Source organism: Corvus hawaiiensis, chromosome 2 (genome assembly GCF_020740725.1).
Source record: "Corvus hawaiiensis isolate bCorHaw1 chromosome 2, bCorHaw1.pri.cur, whole genome shotgun sequence".
Lineage (NCBI taxonomy): Eukaryota > Metazoa > Chordata > Aves > Passeriformes > Corvidae > Corvus > Corvus hawaiiensis.
The window spans coordinates 91,747,718-91,763,738 of record NC_063214.1 but is presented as its reverse complement, the minus strand read 5'-3'; the positions used below and the strand labels follow the sequence as shown (position 1 = coordinate 91,763,738).

General features: G+C 40.0%; 1 protein-coding gene across 2 annotated transcripts in view; it reads right to left on the bottom strand.

The window, feature by feature from the left end:
* Positions 1 to 15,513, bottom strand: part of EIF5B (eukaryotic translation initiation factor 5B) — a 37,013-nt gene extending 21,500 nt beyond the window's left edge. For both annotated transcript variants that reach the window (XM_048325435.1, XM_048325445.1), the window contains exons 1-4: positions 15,397 to 15,513; positions 1,573 to 1,698; positions 1,396 to 1,483; positions 364 to 1,012 (exon numbers count right to left, since the gene is read on the bottom strand). In XM_048325435.1, coding sequence (XP_048181392.1) covers positions 364 to 1,012; positions 1,396 to 1,483; positions 1,573 to 1,698; positions 15,397 to 15,431 — 898 coding nt within the window. In that variant the 5' untranslated portion in view covers positions 15,432 to 15,513. The remainder of the gene's footprint in view (positions 1 to 363; positions 1,013 to 1,395; positions 1,484 to 1,572; positions 1,699 to 15,396) is intronic.
* Between the last annotated feature and the right edge of the window lie 508 nt (positions 15,514 to 16,021).

The window sequence follows — 16,021 nt, the reverse complement described above, 5'->3', positions numbered from 1 at the left end:
ATTTTCTCTGGCTTCTACATAAAAATTTCATAATGAAAACAATAAAACTGTCTCAAGTCATGGCCTGAAGTCTTAAAGTATCAGAGTAAGTGAAGTGAAAAAAATACTCTTGCTATACAGAACTGTAATCATATACTGTAATGAGAATTCATCACCTGGCTTGTTTTCCCATGTACCTGAACAGACTACAGGCCAGAAAACACAGCCACCTGTGAGCCAACACAGAGGGGCAGACAAGGCTACCAAATATCCAGTATTCACAATCCAAAATAAACCAACAAATTATCCTCACTGCCTGGCACCTCTCTGGCCTTGTAGAAACTGTGGTATTTAAATTACAGTTTTAGAAACGATATTACAAACCTTCTGCTCCTGCAGGAGTCTCTCCTTTTTCCCTAGGGCCAGGGATTGCTGTAGCTTCAGGAGAAGCCTTCTCTTCAGCTTTTCTTAGAGATTCCTTTGGCTTTGCTGGTTCTTTACCACCTTCTAGTTCTTCCTTCTCTTTCTGTTTCCTCAATTTGGCTTTTTCTTCTTCACGTTTTTTTCTTTCACGTTCTTTTTTTTCTGCCTTCTTCTGAGCCGCTGTTTTTAATTTGAATGAAGGTTCTTCTTCATCATCCCCACTTTCAGCAGCAGGAGCAGACTTTGGCTTTTGGTTTTTCTTTTGTCGTTTTCTAGACTGGGAGACCTCATCTGATTCATCACCACTCTCGCCTGTAGACACTCCTCCCCCACGCTCTTTGCTTTTCTTAATGTTAGTTTCATCTTCTGACAAATCGTGTTTTTTATTTGACTTCTGAGTTTTCCCTTTGCTTTTCTTAAGCTGTGTCTCATGATCATCATCATCACTGCCAGAAAGCATGTCTTGTTTTGTTTTCTGAGTTTTTTTAGATTTTTTATCTTTATCTTCCACTTCCTCGCTATCATAGTCATTTTCCAGATTGGCTTTTTTACTCTTTCCTTTCCTCTTTTTATCTTGTTTTGATAAGCTTTCTTCATTGTCATTTTCAACCTAGTAATTAAACAATTCAATAATCAGCCATGAAAAGTTACTTGCCCTCAAGAGCTAAGAAGTAGCATTGAGATACATCACGAAAAACCTCTCTTATTGAAGACAAAGTTTGAAAGCAGTAACTATTCCTGCTGAGTGTACCATACTTCAGCCCACAATTAAGATTTATTCTGATTGGCTTTGAATAATTATCAGCATGAAGACATGGCTTTTTTCATGATTGACTTTACTATGAAAATATGATCAAATATAACTAAAAGAACATGCTAGCTACATGTCTCAGATTGGATCTCCAACTACACTGCAACACTAGAATTTCTCTGGGACAGAAGTGTCTCATAACTATTTCCTATTAAAAAGCCCACCTCCCTTTCAGTGTTCACCTTTCCTGTAGAAGGTTGTTCCCTGTCAACTTTCCCTCCTTGTGCCTCTATTGACAGTTCCTCCAGCTCCTTCAGGATATCATCTTCACTAGAATAAGAAAGAAGTTAGGGCATTTAAATAACTGAGTTTTTGGATAATGGAATAAGATCAGGCAGGTGGAAAAAACCCAAACTTACTCAAAATCTTGTTTCTTCTTCTCTTTTTTCTTTTTGCCTTTGGATTTCTGAGGCTCTTGATCCTTTGCAGCTCCTGCACCTTCTATCTCTGCGGCAAGGGCATCAATATCAATATCATCTTTTGCACTGAAATGAAGAAGGAAAGCAGGGTTATCACTAGTTCAAACGTTGAATTTATTTAAGTAGAAGCCATCTGAATAAAACAAATAAAAGTTTGAAAATGCAAAATCAATCACAAAACATATGCAATGCAGGAAAAAATACCCCACGTTTAACAACGATTGTGCACTGTTACCTTATTCTACTCAGTAGGAAGTGAAGGAAAAACCTTCACACATGTCATCTGCATGAAGGGAGGTGGAACAATAAAACACATTCAGTTCTTGCAACACCGACTTTAAAAGTTGAGCTGTGCAATTTGATGTAACTTCTTGGAAGAATGTAACTAGACTGTTTGTTCCTCCAAAAGATGTTGTTTGGCCCTTCAAATTACAGGTGTCATTGATAGAAAAGCAGCCACCACAATCGAAGTGTAAAAATGAAGCACAAACAGAAGAAATTTTGCAAATCACAGCCAGGGGATCCAATTAAGATATTTATCTGTTCCCTCAAACATCCTTTTGCAAACAAAAAAAGACTGTATTTTTATTAACCAAGTAAGTGGAAGTTCTTTACAACTTCCGACTCACAGTAACAGTTGCCTATGCTTTGCCATCAGACTGAAAATTTTATTATCTCTCAAGAAAAGAAGTCACACAGAAGAACAGAGTTCAGCTCCAAGCCAGTCTTTAAAGCAGATCATAAAAAATACCAATGAAGTTGGCAAGCAACCATTTGTACCACTTGCCTTAGTATTACCTCTCTGAGGCCTAAAGAAAGCCAAAAGAAGTTTTTGTCCAGACATTTTACCACCTGATCACATTCACACTACAATTATAAGACAGGAGACTTACTTATTCCCTGCTTCACACTTAAAGCTTCAGTATTCAGATCAAAACTGGTCTGATGCTACTTTTATCACAACTGGCAGTTTCAAAACCCGTTTAATCAACAAGCTGTTAATATTTAATTTAACTCCCTCTTAGATACCTGGGCAGAAAACTGTTGTTTTACAATGTCACTGTCTCATGTATTAGCATCCACTCAGGACAAATCAGCCAAAGGCTGGCCCACCAAATACCCAAAACTGTATCCAGAAAATAAGGGAAATTAATTTCTTCCAGATTCAGGACTTTCAAGACATCAGCAAATTCTAAACTATCAGAGCTTCAGTCTTGCCAATTTATAAACTCAGAAGTTGAACCTTAATAAAGAAAACCAAGTATTTAATTATTCAGCTACAGATTCTAAAAATTCAGTAAGTCTTAGTTGCAGCTCTCTTTGCAAAAAGGAAAGGGCTGGATTCTTTTGCAAGTGAATGCTGACACTCACAAACATTTTATCCCACATATTGGGAATATGCAAGTCACCAAATACTGTCTGTATGTGACAACAGCACAACTAAGCAACAAAGTACTCCATTTATTTAAAGGCCAAGATCAATTATTTGTATTTTTAAGATCTTGTATTTTCTTCTGGGTAGACTGAACAAACCAAATAAAAAGCAGCACAACAAAGTACCTCACTGTACAGCACCAGTATTGCCAGAGATACTCTTAGCCAGGAGAAGAAAAAACACACCTAAAATATACCTAGTAACACTCCCTCATGTGCTGACTTGATTTGGAATAGATTTGTCGAAAGAAATGTATCTCTCAAATAGTAAATGCAAGATCTCTACAGTAATTCTCACCTCCCTCAAGAGAAAATACACATTTTGGCTGTTCTCACCCTAAGACGATTTGATGTTTCAGCAATTTAAGAGCTGTTTTTATAAGCAGTTTAACTGGCTGTATACCAGGGGTAACAGCTGAAATAAAGATGCCATTCACTTCTACACCTAGAATAAAGCCCTAATGTCAGGCTAACTACACTATATCTAGGCCTACACATAGGCCCTCAAACTTGTTTTTGCATTAATTGCTGAATATCAAGTTTATTAAGCACACTTGCTTACCTCCTTTTCCTCTAGGAGTTAACTGAGGAGACTGAGTCATATCCAAGCTTGAAATAGTTTTAAAACACCAAAATACATGCTCTACTACTACTTCTTCCAAGCTCCCATTACTACAGGACCTTAATCATGTGGTTGTTTAGATACTAAAGCACCAGGCCTCTAAACAGCTCATATTTTACATGGGTATTATCAAGGTTGACTTTTCACAATGCATTTTAGCAGAAAGTTATGTCCAAACATAAAACACATCACATGGGTGTTTTGCTACAAGCAAAGATGTCTATGGTACCTCATGTTTTCTAGGGTACAGGCTTTAAGGGGGCAAGGGTTTATTTGCTGTTGATAACTCACTTCGAGTGAACTTTGAAGAAAACTTCTTTTGGGGGGGGGGGGAGGGGGAGGGAATCTCAAACACTGAAAAAACTATTTGACAGACATTAAGCTTTAACACCCACAAACAAGGAGTTTGGGAATAATAATAAAGACTGTTCAGCTGTCACAATTGTGGCATCAATACAAAAACCTTTCCAAACTTGGCTTCCACTGCTTAGTTTCTGAAAAATTTTTCTGACCAAAAAAAAAAAAAAAAAACCCAACCAAAAAAACCAAACCAAACAAAAGAACCTTTCTATATTTTCCACTACACTTCCATTTACTAAGAAGTGACAGAGCAAGCTTCAAATATTTGAGCCTCAATGAAATAAGTAAAATTAAGGCTGTGTGCACTTATATATACAGCTACAACTCATAAGAACTGACAAGCAAGGATATTGGAAAGTCAAGAAATTCAAACACTGGCTTCCAGTACTACAAGTTTATTCCCATACTGACCTTGAATTTCCTTACCTTTTAAAACTCTAATAATACTCTACTAGGATTTCATAAGAAAGTTGAAAAGAAGATTAAGAAGATGCGCCCCCTAATCCTGGGGGATGATCTTATTCCTTCTTATAAGGAATCCACTACACTTAGATACATAACAGGAGAGCTGCTTTCCTATGGGCTTTGTTAGATACACCATGGAACTTTTCCCTGTAAAGGTTTTTAAACAGTCCCCCAACACACATTTCAGAAACCCAAGCACTCTTTCAGGAACCTCCTTCTCCAAGATCTCCATTCAGCCTTTACTAGGGTCCAAACCTAAGGGGGCCTGATACAGGAACCTGAAAGGACCAGAATGAGAATTACTGTAGAGGTCTTGCATTTACTATTTGAGAGATGCATTTCTTTCGACAAATGTATTATAAATCAGAATCTTTTCAATTTTGACCTCAAACTGCTTGTGCATGAAGACTTTATAAACAGATTTCCCAGCCTCACTACCTTAGACCATTCAAGCTCATAATACTTTGCACTAAAAAAATAACCCCACATTTCCCCAACACAAGAGGCTCAAGGAGATATGGAAAGTGTTACAATGAAAACAAAGTGCTATTGCACTGCTGAGAAGGAGATACTTCCCTGATTTTCCTTTGTCTTTGTTTAGCAGGTGAAGCCTAAGCCACCCCTGTTATTCACATACTTTGATACCAGCCTCTATTTTTGCTGCTAGATATAAAAAGAGTTTTGATATTGCTAAAACAGCATTTCAATGCCTTAAATTACAGCACGAATTAAATGTGTGTACTTCACTCAAACCTAAACAAGCAGTTTTCAAAAAAATGGCTGCAGACATTTTTCCATGAAGGCCTGTGCCTAAGATAGGGCAAAACTCTACAGTGAGGAAAGACAAGTCACATTCATTAAAGGAGAATGCAGTAATCAATAACAAGCACACAGAGATCACTACATTTCAGATATCAAACAGAATAATTTTTCTTTAGAATTACATCACTAATCAAAAAGAAAAAGTGCTCAACATCTCCCCTACACAATTTCACTGCCTTTTGCCATTTAAGCAGGATTACAGTAATGTAAATCTTTAAAATAGCACATAGAAACATTTACACACTTTATACTGAAAAAATATTTACCTTAATGCCCTAGAAATTACATTAAGAAATCAACAGTTGCCCAGAAGGGTTTCTGTATGAGCTGTCTGCATAGACTAATGAAAACCCCTATTGCATGCAAAAAGCCACTTAAGGATGGATTCCTGAATATTCACTGTGTCACAAGTTAAATGCTGTGTTAACACAACATTCTGTACCAAACCAGGATCAAATATACCCAGACCATTTCAAGTAAGTGTTTGGAGATTTTTAAGACAGACATGGGCAACAGAGGATGTTCAGTAACATCTCTCAAACAAACAAAGCATAAAATCAGGCCAGTAAGAGAAAGTAATACCCAAAACAACCTAAGTTGCTCATGTTACATGTTAATCAAAATCAACAACAAATAAAGCTACAAATCCAAATCCTGCCTATAAGACAAAGTATGAAATTTCTTTCAGCATGAAGATTAAAACAGCTACGAAATAAAAGAGCTGTCACCTACCACTGCTCAGTCAGATGTACAAAGACATCCAGTAGCTCTGCTATTTATAAGATCCCACACAGTTGCAAGCTATTGAGTCAGAAAAGTGAAAAAAAATCTTGTGACTGATAGATGCACAGTCTGTAGAAAAAAAATCCTCTGCTGTGTTTCTCTTGCTATTACATCAAGGAGACAGTATTTAAGACTAGAAACACAGTTTAAAAACAAACAATCCAACCCCTCAGCTATTACATCCCATCTACCCAAAAAATACTAAAAACACCTAAGGTGTTGGGCTGATTTTATTTGAGGAGGTGTTTGGGTTTTTTTTAAACATGAGAAACAAGCACAGTTTTGGATCAAGTTCTTTTTCTGATGCAATGGCCTGCAATAGCCAGAACCTAGAAATTCCCTGTAGAAGCCACCTGGAGACCAGAGTTGACCCTAACACAAACTCTGATTTACAGATGCTGAAATTTATGTTAATCCTAGTTTCCACATTCTAGGGTTTACTTTAGTCTTTTACAGGCATGCTTTCCCATTTTGCTTAAAAAAAACCCCTCACATAGTGAAGTTCATGGTTTCTAATACTTGATCACAATTAGCAAGATATATTTTTAAATTTTGAAGTTCCACCATTTCTTTCAGTCTACAGTATTACAGGCATTCATCAGTGCATCACTCACCAGAAGAGAAGCTGTCACGCTCCAAATCAAGACTTAAACTTACAATTCGCAAATAACACAAAAAAATCAATGCTCCCTAAAAAAGTATGTCAGAACAGTTACAAGTACACTTTAACTATTTATCACTTTTCTCTTCCATGGAAGGTTAAAAACTTACTTCAAGTACTGACATAGTTAACATATTCATCATTAAGGGATTTTCATAGTGTGAGCCCGTCATACTAAGGACTGCCTGCAATATAACCTCTGTAACACACAAATCTCAGCATGGAAATTTGAAATATTTCCTTGGCAGGAAAACAAAGCCAAATGCAGGAACACAGCTATTGAAATAAGAGTTAATAAGCTTTCATCATTTTTCTTTGCTCAGTGAACTTCTGCAGCTAAAATGCATAATTGCCCTTCCTTGCCAAACAAGCTCCTCCAGCTTTCCATGACGGTTCTAGTGAAGGAAAGCCAACTGACCAACAGCATCTCACAGACTCTCTAATAATAGACAAGCTCATTATATTGGCAAGACCACCAAACATGCATGTTTTCCTCCTATGCTTTCTTAAGAACACACACAATTAGGACTTCCAGTACACTTGTTACAGTACCTACAACACATATCCCCAAACACTGAGGAAAAGCTTCATTATAAACAGGCATCTGCAGCTACACGTGACAGAGATGGCATCCTGATTAGGCAGCAGTGAGATAAAGGGCAAAGAAAAACTACTAATCCATTCACGAACTGAAAGAGTGGAGCAATAGGATTATACAAAGGAGCTGAGTTGCCCTCATTCATATCAATTTGACTCTATTGAAATTAGGTAAATGAAACTGCAGAAATTAAATGGAAGAATTCAGCTTAAAATGAGACAAGCCCTAAACTACTGGAAATCCAACTTCCAGCTTTGCAAACAAAGTCAACAGGATAACACCGTCCTGCTGAAACCAAAACTAAAGTGTACACACAAACTAAAAGATTACAAGCACTTTTTGATCCATTGCACTGAGCGACACAAACACGATTACTTATGTCTGCTTTCATCTCACAGTTAACACGCTAACTCAAATCATGCTAAAAATCTTTTACTTAGGATTGGTTTTAAGCTGTCCTGCAAAGGTGAAGTTGAAACATAAGAAAATACTGTACAATTAAAAACAGACTGAAACAAAGAAACCAAACTTTGATGTGCAAGGGGCAGAAGAGTCAGCAAGTTAACACAGCAAGAATGTTTCATCACTGCTGTGAACTCACTGCCCACACTCCTGCATAATCAGAAGGCTCGTTTTTGCTGAGGCAACCTTGAGATATTTCATCAGTTACATGACACCAGCTCTTCTAACCACCTTCAAAGGAACATCACTGTCATTAAGTCATTTTCTTTCGCTTAGGGGAAAAAAAAAAAAAGTCCTTGACCTTCAAAAAGACTGAAGAGAAGCTGAATCATCTGTTTCCATGTGTTTGGTTTTGCAGTAGTTTTAGACCAAGTAAAACTAATACTTTTAGACAGATCTTTACCATTATCTCCCTAGAACACCTTACCCATCCTACATGTATGTGAGCTGTAAGGCCAGTAATAAGGATGCATTTCTAAATACAAGATTATCCAAAACCAGCAAGTTACCAGTGCTGAATGACATACTTGCAGTTGTTTTCACCTGTAGTATTAAGATTGCTTGAAAAACAGAATGCCAGTTCAAGTTCTCCTAGAGCAACTGGTTTAAACTGTGCCAAAACACAAGCCACTTTGGAAGTGATTATTTAGTTGTTCAAAACCCCGCATCACCAACTTGTTCTTTAAGTGGGTTATGAAATGAAAAATGCAGGCATCTGCTGGCTCAGCAAGGCTATTCAAAACAGGAAAACAAAACCCTGGCCTTTTTCTCATTTTGGCCTGTCAAAGTACATCAACACTACAGCTTCTTTTTTGTTGTTTTTAACTTCACTGAAAACATTTAACTTACATATGACTGAGACAGTTTGAAATTCAGGAAAGAATGAACTGTGCTCCTTCCTCAGCCCAGAAAGTGAAGGAGTGTCCATGTGAGCACCAGCTATGCAACCCACCACTGCTGCTGAGAGTGCTTAAAGAATAATAAAAAAAAAAATCACAACCCCAGAAACAGGACACCTTCCTCTTGCCTTTTCCTCAAGCTATGGTGCAGGGGAGGGGAGAATTTACTTCCTTGCCCATTCCCAGCCACACTTTCCCCTCTCATCAGCTCAGGCAATCCTGTGGCCACAAGTTCTTGCAGAGAACCCTTTTTGGGCAGCAGATCAAAACACACCTGATTAGTACTGTGGGCCCATAAGCACTGAATGCTCTGCAATGGAAGCAGGTACAGCTGGCAGCTGGGGACAGTAAGAGTGACACCACAGGGTTTGAAATGTTCAACAGCTCAACTGGATTGAGTTTTATGTAGAACTACACCTTTGTGATTTTTCATAGATGAAGGAAGCTGGTGAAGCTACCTAATTACATGAGAGAGCAAGGAAGTAAAATCTGACTAAAAGGGTAATTGCTTTTCATTCAGGCTCCCAAGACAATGATTCCATTATTAATATTAAAGAGCCATGCCTTCTCTTTCAAGTTTGGCTGGGGAAAAAGAGTGGCATAACTATCAGCTAAGCAAAACCTTCTGAAAAAAAAGATAGAGAACTACATCTTTAACCCAAACAGATTCTAGAAAAATAAGAAGCCTCCTTTATATAACCCAGATTAATTAAAAAAACAAAAACCAAAACAAACAAAAACAAACAAACAAAAAGAAAAACCAAACCAACAATCAACCAGAAAAAAAGAAAAAAGGAAAGCGTCACCAAAGGAGAAAAAAAAACAAAACCCACACCACAACCTAAAATTCCCATTTAAATAAAGACACAGCAAAACTTCAAGATAAAAAGCTTCTGTTGTGGGTAGTAGCTGGCAACATGGCTCTCTGGAATAAAGCAGCTCTTCAAGGTTCAGTTTATGTGTTTACATCTCAAGAGAATAAGATGACTAAAAGCATGGAATAAGAAACATAAGTAAAAAACTAGCATTCAGTCTTCCCTGAAGAAGTTCTTCTGGTTTTTTTTTTTTTTGTTTAAGAAAAGTGCAAAGATAACAGAAACTACCACCAAGTTCAGCATTTCACAATTTCCACATCCTATACATCTCACTGTATAAAATCAAAATACATCACAAAAACACCACATCACAACTACACTTTACATTGCCGATAATCCTGAAGAGCAAACAATGCCCACCTACATTAACTATAATTAAAACCAATACTTCATCTTACAGCACGTATTTAAAGAAACATATTTCGGTGTTAAGATGCAGATTCATGTTTAACATTTCAGAACTGTTGTAAAAAAAAGAAAAGAAGAAAACCTGAACTGACACACAGGAAGAATAGGTCATTGATGCTGCAAACACCAGGATCATCAAAAGACCTCTGTAAGGCACCAACTGCTTTCAGGCCAGAACACCCACCAGATCGTACTGCACTTTTTCATCCAAGTTTAATGACTGAATTATGTGCACACATAATTTGTGTGCAGAAAAATTAATTCCTCTACCAGTCTTAGGGGACCATTTCTGTGGACAAGTCAGAGGGAAGAGGAAAAGGCATGTTATGCAAGCATTAAGAGTTAGTAAACTGGAGGCTGTGTCCAGAACTGTAACCTTCACTCCTAGGCAGCATCTAAGTGATGAACAGCACAGACCAAATGTACAGCGATGCATGGAGTCAGAAAAACATGACAGCACAAATGCAATTAAAACCAGCAAAGGTTTGTAGAGCTTGTCTGGCTTGATGTTATGAGTGCCAACAACAACAGCAAACTTCAACTTGCCATACACCTCTATTCTGAGCAAGGCCTTCCAGAAGTCTTCAGAGACCTGAAACAACAGATTCTGCAATTCCTGACGGCTTGCAATGTACTGTTTTCATGCTTTTCATAAACATTAGTTATATAGGAGATTTAGAGGGCCCTATGAAGATAATGAAAAGAATAAAGATTTCCACAAGAAAAGCTGCTTCTTACAATCTCCTTAATGTAGTGCAGTGTTTTTTGGTTTATGCTGCCCTTACCACAGATATTTCAAGATCCTTATAGACTTTTTACAATGATGCTTTGGTTGAAAATAAAATCCAAGAAGTAAATATAGTTTTCTTATAAATATGAAATGCCTGTGTTAAAAACTATAGGTTTGGGGGGGAACTGAAATATCCATTTGCATAGAACAGGACAATAAGTTTTGTAATGGCAAAGTTATTTTGTAATATTTTACTCCATCTTTCAGTACAAAATCTTCCATCTTCCAGATTAAATTGGCAAAACAGGGACTTCAAGGGTTTATTGGCTGTTCTCCTTGATGGAGCTGAAGAAAGCTTTGCTTGTGGAAATATTTTTGAGAAGCAGATAACTTACAATGACACTCTGGTGTACAGAATGTTTCCAACTACGTTCTAGCCTTCACAGAACTTCCCTACACAACACTGAGAAGATTTTACTTAACACATTTATAGAAAAGGAACCAAACAGACTGACTAGCAGACAATACCAGGGATTTAATTTGTAGAACAGAAAGCAATACACAGCATCAGTAAGAGAGACCACTGTAAATCTTTTTTTAGTGGCAGTGTTCGCTCTTGGCTGCAGAATCACAGCAGTACCTGTAACTTCTAAAGCAATAAGCATGAATGATCAGAGTGGAATGCCTAGGCAACAGGTCACATTATTAAAGGGCAGAAAAATAAACACGCCTAAATACTACCTACTGGAAGCTAAGGAAAACTATTAAGAGAAAAGGAAGATGACTTAAAGCTAGGAGATGAGGAAAAAACACATTAAAAGCTAACACAGTCAAAGGGAAAGACCCATATTCTAGGCAACCAATAATCTGTAACATAGAGTACATAGCACACTCACTAGGAAACCTACAACAGCAATTTGAGGCTCAGATTCAAAGCAGAGTTCCGTAGTTCATAACAGCCTTTCTTCACACACATTAAAAAAAAATCCTAACTAAATTCCAAAAAAAAGGATAGAACCTTGACATACCTTCTGCTGTTACAACCATATCAAAGAACAAAAGCATAACACTACTCCCAGAAGGAGCTAGACTATACATCAGAACACCTGCTCTTCAATTAGGAAAGCTTGAAAACTCAGATACCTCATATTTTTATTGAAATATTTGCTATGAAGTTTCATTGGAAAGTGAGTGATCACCACAAACACAAAAATTTCAAAGAGGAAACAATTAAAGCAACTTCCCTATGGTTTAGGAGCTATTTTGACCCAAGACACTCTCCACCTTTACAAAGCATCTAACACACCACAAAGGGACCATATATCTGACCATTCTAGATAAACATGTTCTTCACTGGCAGATGCACAGCAATCAAGCAGCAAGAGTCACTTAGAGAGTTCCAGAGCAGTGTAACAGAGGTGCTGGTACAGTATGAACAGATTTGTAGTGTTTAGGTAGCAATATGTATTCATAACAGTCTACAGTCTTGCATTTTCGTTCTTTTCCTCCTCACTACAGCTATCATCTCACTCAGGGTCTTGTTATAGAAACAGGGTATATGTACATAGGGACAAAATTCATCCTCACCCTCATTTCCCAGCACACTTCCCAGACATACATTAATACCCATCAGTATGACCGCTACCATACTCAGCGGAAACAGGGGAAGAGGAAACTCTACTACAGAAGTCAAAGCTATGGGGATGAGGGGAGAAAAGCAGAGTAAAGATTACTTGTACCTTACATAACTTGTCTCAGTGTGTCAAGTAGAAAATCTCCTTCCTGTCACCACATCAATTCCTAAACAAATATTCACAGCACAAACATAACCACCTGCATCTTCCCACATGCTTCCTCTGCACTACAAGTTGTGCCCATAAGCTGCCACATGCTTTGGGTGCTGCAGCCAAAAAGGATATAAGGGATTGTACCTGTAATGTAACTGTTGGGAAAGAAGACAGGAAAAGGAGGAAATAAATAGCACAGCACTATATGGCACTGAACTGAAGATGCAGCAAGCAAATCCAACTAGAAGCCTTTGATTACACAGTGCCATTCCTCTCTCACATTACCAGAAATGGAAGGGAGACTGATGGAGGATTTTGGAACTCCAAATTCAAGCCACAGATGCAAACATGCAGTGCATCCTCTCTCTCAGGAGAACTTGACATTCACAAGGATGTTACCTGGAACCAAGACCACCAGAAAAAAAAAAAAAAGCAAAACAGAAGTTACCTCTGCAGGTAACACCTATTCCAAAACACCACTGGCCTTCTAGGTCCATCCTCACTTCCATGCCTCAAACTCCCTGCTATAAAACACACCCGTCTAACCACCCTGTCCTCCTTTCTCCAACACATGCCTGTTTGTATTCTTCTTCCATATCATCCCTCTCATGCCATACAACTGTGTAGCCCTGTGACAGTACTGTCCCTGCTAGGAGCAACTCCTAAGCTCAGTACCACATTTGCAAGACTCGGGACTAAAGCCTGTCAAGGCTTACTTTGGCTGAACTTCTGACCTGCCTGCAACTGTTCCTTGATTTAGCTGTGACAGCAATTTCTCTAACTAACCAGGTGCCTATGCCTAATTGATTCTACTTTTGTTTACCTGGGCATGCTGCAACCATAGCTTCATGCAGAATCAGTGACAAACAGTCACTGCACAGCATGACATATTCACAACTCCACAACAATAATGTAGAGAAATACAGGCCTGGTATGGGAGTAGTGGCCTTGAGAAGGGAAGAGACAGGACACAGCAGAGCACAGGCATGGGATAAACAGAGATGGCTTCTACAGACTCGGCACAGGACACCCCACAACTGGAGAGACGCTGGCTAAAAGAAACGCAGACCTGAACAAAATCGGTTTTAGGGGTAACAAACAAGAAAGAAATAGTCTTTAATACACAGTCCCTTTCACTTATTTGGATGTACTGTGGAGCTAGCCAATAGAGGTAGCTAACCACAGAGCTTCATGGAATAATCAGTGAAGAGCAAAGTCACATTAGCAAGCATATAAAAATGATCTCAAGTGGATCCTAGGGAGAGGAAGATGAAACCACAACCATGAGCAATCACACGCTTCCGGTGAAGGACACCTGATGCTGACAGCTCTCTGCAGCAGCTCACCACCACCACGATGAAACCACTGACCTTAGGACTTGACAACAGGGAGCACAACTACTGTAACAGCACTGCTGTTCTTTTTTTTTGCAACATTTAAATCTGAAGTAATAATCATTAGGCTCTCAAGATTTCAACTATTCTAACAAGAAATTCTTGACCTTTCCTTTAAGGTATGCTTCCACTTTTAGACACAAATGACATTTTGTGTGTAGCACCCCAGAGAGGCCTGTGCTCAGTAATTTACACAGAGAAATATGCGCAGGGATACACAGAGAGAATAAAGTATCCAGCAGGCACCAAGACTCTCAAAGTGTTCCCTACATACCAGCCGCCATCCCTGAAACGGCCCGAGAAGCAGGGTTTCAGTACCCGAAGGCTTTTCCACACATCTGGCATCTACCACACTGCATACAAAGACAAGCACTAGGTCTCCTTTCCTTTAGAGCACAAACATCCAATCCTTCCCTCCTCTTTCTCAAGTCACACTCAACTCACCTCCTTGTCAGAGATTCTCCCAAGATATTCCTGTGAAATACAGCCCGTGAAACAAGTCAATAACACCAGACATTAAAAAGCGACACACATGGCATGGCAACGGGCATCAGGAAAAACGGTCCGATAAGGAAAATACCTCACTGAGAAAACATTCATTACCCAGAAAGGACAGGAGAAACTGAAACAGTTTATACTCTAACCTGATACAGAGTATCAGACTTAAGTAAGCATCAATACATACCTAAATACTAAGAAGTCCGCCGAGATGAAATATTTTGCGAAACAGCTGTCATAGGGAGAACTTCCAGAGGAGAAACACTTAATGGCTCAAGGAAAAACGTTGTAGTTTCTAGTTCATACACGTTTCAAGAAATCAGTTTTCATTTAACTACCTGTCACTATTAAAAACTAAAAACACTCTCTAGACTGACTGTTTCTTTGTATTATTACTTATAGTGATAAATAAAAATACATTCTCTCCTGCTAGTGTATATATACACACTGTCATTCGGTCAGCATTCCATATGGTTAATACAGCTGCCTTTATAGGAAACTCTTACACACAAAAAAGTTCACAGATGAGGCATTGCCCACGACGATATGAACATAACGACAGAGGCGACTCTCTTAACCTCCAACCACTAAAATACCCAGCATCTGCATTTATTAAACAAGCATACGAAACATGTAGGTATCAGTGTCACAGCACGATTTACAGCACCAATACCCAGCAAGAGACAAAAAATAATTAAGGAACCCACATTTGAATCACTTCAATTGCACTAAGCAGCTGTTTTTCAGCTGGAAATCAAGCCGCCTGCCCCTTCACGGACAAACACACGCACGGCCGGGCCGAGCCAAGCCTGGCGCGCCCCGCCTGCGATGAGGCCGCGAGGCCCGGCCGGGCCCGGCGCCTGACTCAGCGCCGTATGGGCCGTGTCACGCCGCCGCGGGCAGCCCGGCGAGGGGGTCCCTGCGGCGGGACGGGGGAGAGAGAGGGGGTCTCCCTGTAACCCTCACCTCTCCTCGCTCCGGTTCTTCTGCTTCTTGCCCATGGCGGCGGCACCGGCGCGCACGACCCCTCAACGCTGACCGCGCGCCGCCCCGCGCGCCGCCCCGCGCATATGGCACCGCCGCGCGCCGCGCACGCGCCCGCCCCGCCCCGCCCCCGGCCCCGCCCCCGGCCCCGCCCCGCCCGCTCCCGGCCCCGCCGCGGGCCTCCGCGCGCTAGCGCCCCCCGCCGGCCGGAGGGGGAACGGGCCCAGCGCCGGCTGCTCTCGAGCGCTCCAGCGATCGACCGGCTTTGTGAAACCGGCTTTGCTCGCCGCAGTCTGGACCTCGGGCAGCTCCCGGAAAATGTCTAAGTGGCGCCCCGGATCTTGTAGTTTCCCTCCTGGTCCTCAGGCAGCCCCGGAAAATATCTAAATTATGCCCCCAATCTGTAGTTTCCCTCCAGCCCTCCTGCCTTCCCAGGGGTCCCAGGACTTGCCGGCAGCATTGTGGCCTGTTTGGCCATGAAACCTGCCTGATAGTCAAAATAAATACGTTTGAAAAGGTTTTACCTGTAGGCAAATGGGACAGCTAAGTCAAAATGGGGGAATGGAGAGGCTAAGGGGGAAGCTTTCAGGGAGAAGGGCAGCAGTAC